The sequence below is a fragment of the Lepidochelys kempii genome, chromosome 24 (assembly GCF_965140265.1).
Source record: "Lepidochelys kempii isolate rLepKem1 chromosome 24, rLepKem1.hap2, whole genome shotgun sequence".
NCBI lineage: Eukaryota > Metazoa > Chordata > Testudines > Cheloniidae > Lepidochelys > Lepidochelys kempii.
The window spans coordinates 14,659,388-14,667,893 of NC_133279.1; the positions used below are offsets into that span (position 1 = coordinate 14,659,388).

General features: G+C 62.5%; 1 protein-coding gene across 1 annotated transcript; it reads left to right on the plus strand.

The window, feature by feature from the left end:
- The first annotated feature begins 240 nt into the window (after nt 1-240).
- Nucleotides 241-6,673, plus strand: LOC140902477 (trypsin-3-like). Its single transcript, XM_073322588.1, has 5 exons — nt 241-334; nt 1,686-1,839; nt 5,302-5,570; nt 5,886-6,022; nt 6,421-6,673. The coding sequence occupies exons 1-5, from the start codon at nt 289-291 to the stop codon at nt 6,571-6,573; spliced, it is 759 nt and encodes a 252-aa protein (XP_073178689.1). The 5' UTR covers nt 241-288; the 3' UTR covers nt 6,574-6,673.
- Nucleotides 6,674-8,506: the final 1,833 nt, after the last annotated feature.

An 8,506-nucleotide genomic window follows, 5' to 3' on the forward strand; every position in this document is an offset into this window, starting at 1 on the left:
CTGGCTGGCTCAGGAGCAGGTTGGGAGGATGGGCTGAGCACGTGCTGCTCAGGTGAGCTTCAGAGCGGTGGCTGCGCACTTCCTCCAAGGGGTGCCCAGCGGGGAAGGCTGGGGGGGGGTGAGAATTTGCCACCTGCCGCGTGACCTTTGCGGTGTCCAAACAAGCCAGGGCACCGTGGGGGGGCGGCTGTTTCCTCATGACCCATTAATCATTGACCACCAGGCCCCCGCCCTAGGCGTAAAGTGCATGGGAACGGCCAAGCTTGAGCACCTGCTGCCCTGCTCGCCATGAAGCGGGCCGGCTTCGCGCTGCTGCTGCTGCTGCTGCCCGCAGGTGAGGGCCTGGCTGTGCGTGTGCACGCGTGTGAGCACGTATGTGTGTGCGTGCAGGGTTGTGGAGGGGTGTTGTGATCGTGTGCGCGTGGGGGGGACACGCATGCGGGTGTGAGCATGCACGAGCATTGTGCGTGTGCATATGAGCGTGCAGATTGCCGTGGCCTGCCGGTCTGGGTGCGCACGGGCGAGCTGTGCAAGGTGCGCGTGTCCTTTCCGCGTGAAGGGGGGGCGGGGGGGGATGTTGCATATGTGTGGGGAATGCTGTGTGTGGACGTGTTTGCATAAGCATGGGTAACGGTGTGTTTTCAATCCGCGTGTGCGCGTGTAAGAGCGGCTGTGTGTTCACAGAGGAGTGTGTAGCGGGGGCAGGTGTACGGGGAACGTGCCACCTCACCTGGGTGTGTGGGTGTGGGTGGGTGTGTGGGTGGGGGGGGGGTGGGGGGGGTGGGGGGGTGTGTGTGTGCACCACTGGGGGTGCCTATGTCTGCACGGGTTTAAAGGAGCACGTACATAGGAGCAGGTGGCCTGCTTCCGCGTGTGGCCTACCACGGGTGAGCATTGCTGGGTGTGTGTCCGTACCCGTGTGCACGGGTGTTGCATCTGTCTGCATGCGGGTGTGTGTCATTGCTGTATGGGTGGCTGAGGGTGTGCAGTGTGGGCGGGATGCAGTACGGGGCGGTCATCCCCCCGGTCTGTGTATTCCCACCGAGCTGAGCGGATCTGGGAGGCGGGCAGAGTGCGCTGTGTCCGGATGGTCTTTGTGTGAGCCACACAGTGTGTGTGTGTGCTTGCTTGAGTGCCTACATGAGAATCTCTTCTGTGTAACGTGAATCAGCCGTAGCCGCTGGAGTCAATGGGGCCAGATCCCAGCTGGGGTCAATGGGCCATAGCCCCGTTGGAGTCAATGGGGCCAGATCCCAGCTGGGGTCAATGGGCCATAGCCCCGCTGGAGTCAATGGGGCCAGATCCCAGCTGGGGTCAATGGGCCATAGCCCCGCTGGAGTCAATGGGGCCAGATCCCAGCTGGGGTCAATGGGCCGTAGCCCCGCTGGAGTCAATGGGGCCAGATCCCAGCTGGGGTCAATGGGCCGTAGCCCCGTTGGAATCAATGGAGCCAAATCCCAGCTGGGGTCAATGGGCCGTAGCCCCATTGGAGTCAATGGGGCCAGATCCCAGCTGGGGTCAATGGGCCGTAGCCCCATTGGAGTCAATGGGGCCAGATCCCAGCTGGGGTCAATGGGCCATAGCCCCGTTGGAGTCAATGGGGCCAGATCCTAGCTGGGGTCAATGGGCCGTAGCCCCGTTGCCATCTCCACCCCCCACTGATCTCTGCCCCTCCCACCCTGCAGCCTCTCCCCGAGAAGATCGGATCATTGGGGGTACCGAGTGCCCAGAGTTGGGGCACCCCTGGCTGGTTCTCCTCTACTACTTTGACCAACACTACTGCTCCGGCATCCTGCTGAACCGGGACTGGGTGCTCACTGCCGCCCACTGCAAGTTGAGGTGGGGGGCAAGGCAGAGGGGTGGGGGAAGGAGGTGGGGCGAAGGGAGCGGGGCCTGGGTGGGCAGGTGGGGGGAGCTGCTCTGTGCAGAGGCTCAGCTTGGGACACCCCAATATACCCATCAATTCTCCATGCAGCGTCCCAGCTGGGATTGAACCCACGCCCCAGCACAGCACTCCTGGGGCTACAGTGACCCCCAAAGGGCACGGGAGAGCTGGCTACCCAGCCCCGTACACAGCCAGCCCCATTGACACCCATCATCCCTCTACCAGCCCCATACACAGCCAGCCCCATGGACACCCATCATCCCTCTACCAGCCCCATAGACACCCATCATCCCTCTACCAGGCCCCTACACAGCCAGCCCCAAACACACCCATCATCCCTCTACCCAGCCCCATACACACCCATCATCTCTCCACCAGGCCCATACGCAGCCAGTCCCGTACACACCCATCATCTATCTATCTATCTATCTATTGACTGCAGTGTGTATGGGGATGGAGAGATGATACATAGATTTTGAGGTGTGTACAGGGATAGATAGATAGAAGGTAACAGAGTAACAGCCGTGTTGGTTAGTCTGTAAGGTGCCACAAGTACTCCTTTTCTTTTTATAGAAGGTAAGTGGGCAAGTAGGTGGGTCAGATGGGAGGTAGGTTGGTAGAGAGGTAAGGAGGTAAAAGGGTAGGGAGGTAGGTGGGTCAGTGGGAAGGTAGGTTGGTAGGGAGGTAAGAGGGTAGGGAGGTAGGTTGGTAGGGAGGTGGGTCAGTGGGAAGGTAGGTTGGTAGGGAGGTAGGAGTGTAGGGAGGTAGGTGGGTCAGTGGGAAGGTAGGTTGGTAGGGGGGTAAGAGGGCAGGGAGGTGGGTCAGTGGGAAGGTAGGTTGGTAGGGGGGTAAGAGGGCAGGGAGGTAGGTTGGTAGGGAGGTGGGTCAGTGGGAAGGTAGGTTGGTAGGGGGGTAAGAGGGCAGGGAGGTAGGTTGGTAGGTGGGTCAGGCAGAAGGTAGGTTGGTAGGAAGGTAGGTGTGTAGGGAGGTAAGAGGGTAGGGAGGTAGGTTGGTAGGGAGGTGGGTCAGTGGGAAGGTAGGTTGGTAGGGGGGTAAGAGGGCAGGGAGGTAGGTTGGTAGGTGGGTCAGGCAGAAGGTAGGTTGGTAGGAAGGTAGGTGTGTAGGGAGGTAAGAGGGTAGGGAGGTAGGTTGGTAGGGAGGTGGGTCAGTGGGAAGGTAGGTTGGTAGGGGGGTAAGAGGGCAGGGAGGTAGGTTGGTAGGGAGGTGGGTCAGTGGGAAGGTAGGTTGGTAGGGGGGTAAGAGGGCAGGGAGGTAGGTTGGTAGGGAGGTGGGTCAGTGGGAAGGTAGGTTGGTAGGGGGGTAAGAGGGCAGGGAGGTAGGTTGGTAGGGAGGTGGGTCAGTGGGAAGGTAGGTTGGTAGGGGGGTAAGAGGGCAGGGAGGTAGGTTGGTAGGTGGGTCAGGCAGAAGGTAGGTTGGTAGGAAGGTAGGTGTGTAGGGAGGTAAGAGGGTAGGGAGGTAGGTTGGTAGGGAGGTGGGTCAGTGGGAAGGTAGGTTGGTAGGGGGGTAAGAGGGCAGGGAGGTAGGTTGGTAGGGAGGTGGGTCAGTGGGAAGGTAGGTTGGTAGGGGGGTAAGAGGGCAGGGAGGTAGGTTGGTAGGGGGGTCAGGCAGAAGGTAGGTTGGTAGGAAGGTAGGTGTGTAGGGAGGTAGGTTGGTAGGTGGGTCAGTTGGAAGGTGGTTGGTAAGAGGGTAGGCAGGAAGGGTTACTGGTTGGGGGTCACTGGCGGCAGTCGCTGTCCCAACAGCCAAGAGTGCATTTCACTCTGTGAGACCTGCAGGGATGACTAAGATCTGGGTGAGGAAGGAGGGCTGAGAGAGAGCTGGAGCGGCAGTTGTGGTGCAGGGAGATCAGTGGGGTCAGTGGGGGGGGAGAGGGGGGCTGAGTCAGAGCTGGAGGGGGCTGTGGGATTTGCGGAGCTGCAGGGGGGGGCTGTAGGGTCTGAGGGGAGGCTGCGGGGGCTGCAGGGCCTGTTGGGCCTGGGGCCTCGGGGTTTATGGGCTGGGGTGGACTCTGAGACCTGGGGGTTGCAGAGCGTTGGGAGGGGCTAGGGGCCTGGGAAGGCTGCCAACTTTCTAATAGAAAAAAACCAAACATCCTAGCCCCACTCCTTCGCTGAGGCCCTGCCCCCCACTCACTACATCCCCCCTCCCTCGGTGACTTGCTCTCCGCCACCCTTACTCGCTTTCACTGGATGGGGCAGGAGATTGGGATGTGGGAGGGGGTGAGGGCTCCCTCTGGTGGTTCAGGCTCTGGGATGGGGCCGGGGTGAAAAGTTTGGGATGCAGGCTGGGGGTGGGGCAGAGGAGTTCAGGGTGGGGGAGGGGACTCTGGGCTGAGGCAGGGGGTTGGGGGCTCCATCTTGGGGTGCCGGCTCTGGGGTAGGGCTGGGGATGAGAGGTTTGGGGTGCAGGAGGGAGCTCCAGGTTTGCAGGGGCTCAGGGCTGGGGCAGTGGGTTGGGGCGCGGGCTTACCTTGGGTGTCTCCCGGTCAGCAGTGCTGCGGGGCTAAGGCAGGCTAGTCCCTGCCTGTCCTGGCTCTGCGCTGTGCCTCGGAAGCTGCCAGCCGGTCCGGCTCACAGGCAGAGACACGGCAGGCTGCTCTGTGCACTGCTCTTGCCCGCAGGCACCGCCCCCCAGCTCCCATTGGCCGGGAACCGCAGGCAATGGCAGTGTGGAGCTGGTGCTCGGAGCGGGAATAGAGCGCGGAGCCCCGTGGCTCCCCCGCCTAGGAGCTGGACCTGTTGGCCGCTTCTGGGGAGCTGTGGGGCCTGTTGGGGGGGCTGCAGGGCATGGGGGTTGCGGGGAGGCTGGGGGAGCTGGTTGTTGTAGGGGCTGGGGAGGACTATGGGGCCTGGGAGTTGCGGGGGCTGGGGAGGACTCTGGGGGCTGCGGGGCCTGGGGAGCCTGTGGGGGCTGGGTGTTGGGGGTCTGGGGAGGACTCTGGGGGCTGCGGGGTCTGTGGGGGTTGGTTTTTGGGAGGCTGGGGGGACTGGGGATTGCGGGGCCTGGGTGTTGTGGGGGCTTTGGGGGCTGGGGGGTTGCAGGGGCTGTTGGGGCTGGGGGGCTTGGGGATTTCAGGGGTTGCAGGGGTTGCGAGGCTGGGGACGACTCTGGGGGCTGCGGGGGCTGGCTGTTGGGGGGCTGGGGGTTGCTGGGGCTGGGGACTGCAGGGGCTGGGGAGTACTCTGGGGCCTGGGAGGCTGCAGGGGCTGGGTGTTGGAGGGATGGGGAGAACTCTTGGGCCTGGGGGGCTGCGGGGGATGGGTGTTGGGGGGCTGGGAAGGACTCTGGGGGCTGCAGGGGCTGCGTGTTGGGGGGCTGGGGAGGACTCTGGGGCCTGGGGATTGCGGGGGCTGGGCCTGGCCAGCAGCCTGGGACTCTCTGTTCTCTGTCCTCAGTCACATCCAGGTGCGCCTGGGGGAGCACAGCCGTGAAACGAACTCGGGACACGAGCAGTTCTCAGCCGCCCAGACCATCATCCCCCACCCCGGGTTCCGCGCCCTCATCGCCGGCAGCCGGGACTACGAGAATGACGTCATGCTGCTCCGCCTGTCACCCCCGGCCGTCTACACCAACTACGTGCAGCCCCTGGCACTGACCGACAGCTGCCCCCCAGCAGGGACCCTCTGCACCGTGATGGGATGGGGCACCATCACCAGCCCCGCCGGTAGCGGACCCCAGTCCTGCTGTGGGATAGCAGGGGCTGTGGGTCGGGAGTGAGGGGCACTGGCAGAGCTGGGGTGGGTGGAGCCCAGGGCTGGGCTAGCGGGGGATGAGTGAGGGGCACCAGTAGAGCTGTGCGGGGCAGCCCAAGGAGGGCTAGCAGGGGCTGCGGGTCAGAAGTGAGGGGCACCAGCAGAGCTGGGGGGTGGCAGGGCTGGGATAGCAGGGGGCCGTGGGTAGGGACTGAGGGGCATGCTACCCTCCCTCCCCTATGGCCTTGGCCCGCCCTCGTAGAAAACTGTCACCCCTTCCCTTCCAGAGACGTACCCTGATGTCCCCCAGTGCGTGGACATCAAGATCGTCTCCAACTCCATCTGTGAGGTCGCGTACCCCTACAAAGTGACTGAGAACATGCTCTGTGCTGGGGTACTGGAGGGGAGCAAAGACTCCTGTGAGGTGAGGGGGGCTTCTCCTGGGGCCAGAGGGGGAACGAGGGTTGGAGACACTGGCATGGCAGTGGCTCCATGGTGTGCCGTGGCTCTGTGTGGCACGGTGGGGCTGTCTCCGTAGCATGGCGTGGCTGCATCTCCACGGCTCTGTGTGGCATGACTGTGTCTCCGTGGCTCTGCGTGGGGCGGCTGCTGCTCTGTGGCCCCATGGGGCATGGCTGCCTCTCCATGGCACCGCATGGCATGCTTGGGCTGCATCTCCTGGCTCTCCATGGCATGGCTGCATCTCTGTGGCTCTGCATGGTGTGGCCGGGCTGCGTCTCCGTGGCTCTGCGTGGCCTGGCTGCGTCTCCGTGGCCCCATGTGCTGTGGCTGACTGATGACTTTTCTGTGACATCTCTGCAGGGCGACTCTGGGGGCCCCCTGGTCTGTAATGGAAAGCTGCAGGGCGTAGTTTCCTGGGGAGATCACCCCTGCGCCCAGCCCAACAGGCCTGGGGTCTACACCAATATCTGCAAATACCTAGCCTGGATCCAGGAGACCATGGAGAAGAACTGATGGCCCCGGGGGCCCGGTGGGGCGAAGGGGCTAATTACTGACACCAGCCTGGAGCCGGGTTCAGAAGCGATGGAAACACAATAAATCATCTGGAACTCGCCTCTGCTGCCCTGGCTGCTCTGCAAGGCCCGCTCGAATAGGGCAGCGTTTATAGCCTCTGGCCCCAGGCGGGGACTGGCTGGCTTGGGGGGTCGGGAGGGAATGGGACATGGGGCCTTTGCTCTCTAGGGGGTGCCAACTCTGATCCAGCCCTAGGGCGGGCGGTGGGCGGGCTGGCTGGCTTGGGGGGCGGGGAATGGGTCCTGGGGCCATTTCCCTCTAGAGGGTGCTGGCTCCGATCCAGCCCTAGGGATGGGGGCTGGCTGGCCCGGGGGGTGGGGAATGGAAGGACTCTGTGGGCTGCAGGGGGGTGGGGAATGGAAGGACTCTGGGGGCTGGGGCCTTTCCCTCTAGAGGGCGCCGGCTCCAATCCGGTCCCAGCCCCACAGTCAGAGGGCCACCTTCGAGACGTTGCTTAAAACGGGGGCCTGGCCCCTGTTTGACCCCGCAGTGGGAGGGCTTTTGGGGTGCAATGCCACGCAGGGCTACACTCCAGGCCCTTTGCCTTGCCAGCCTGGCCGCATGGGGTCTTGGCCTTTCGTTTTCCAACGGGCTGGGCTCTCGGTTGGGCCAGGCGGGGAATGTCACGTGCCCATATCCATTGTGTGCGTTGGACCCTCCCGCACCCCCCAGCTGGGTTTGGGCCGCTTGGGGCTGTGATGTACCAGATGCTAAACTTCTGGCCTCTTTGTGCCCCCCACCCCACTAGAATCCTTCCCATGAGCCTCGGCCCAGCAACTTCGGCCTCCTAGCAGCCTCCTTGGCTTGGCACAAAAGAATCCCCACTGCCCCCCCATTATTGATCCCATATGGTATGTCCCCGATTGCCCCCCTCCACTATGGCCCCCACTTGGTACATGCCCCCATGCTTCCCTCTGCCATGGACCCCACTTAGTATGTCCCCTCACTACCCTCTCCCTCTATGGCGCTCACTTGGTACATGCTCCACTATTCCCCCCGCTACTGACCCCCTATGGTACATTTGCCATTGCCCCCCTCTGCCATGGACCCCACTTAGTATGTTCTCTCACTACCCTCCCCCTTTATGGCGCTCACTTGGTACATGCCCCACTATTCCCCCCTGCTATTGACCCCCTATGGTACATTCCCCATTGCCCCCCTCTGCCATGGACGCCACTTGGTACGTGCCCTCTGCCCTTAGGGCCTCGGCAAAAGTCACACATCCAATTCCCGCCACCGAGGCATTGGTTCAGCACACAGGGAAACTGAGGCACACACACTATTAGTATAGGACAGTAAGACTTACATGCAACATAAGAAGGTGAATAAAACCCCACTTCGTCACATCTCTCCCCCCTCTGAGACCGAACTGAGCGGGGTCCCTTTAGCCAGTGGCCTGGGGAAGTTCCGGCCCCCCTCTCCGGGACAAAGCGTCTGCTATAACAGCGGCACTCCCCTTAACGTGGGCCACCTCCAGGTCGTAACCCTGAAGCTGGAGACTCGACCTCAGGAGCTTGGCATTCGCCCCTCTCATCTGGTGTAGCCACGTCAGGGGAGAGTGGTCAGTGCACACAGTGAAACGCTGCCCACATAGATACAGCTGCAGCTTTTTAAGGACCCAGCCCATGGCCAGGGGTTGCTTCTCTAAGGCCGTGTAGTTCTGCTCCCGGGGAAACAGCTTCTTGCTCAAGTACACGACGGGGTGTCTCTCCCCCTTCTCATTAACCTGCATCAGCACCGCGCCCAGCTGTGTCTGAGGCGTCAGTGAACACCATGAAGGGCTTGTCAAAGTCTGGATTTACCAGCACTAGGCCCCTGACCAGAGCCTCCTTCAGAGCACAGAGAGCCCTCTGGCATTGCTTGGTCCAGACCA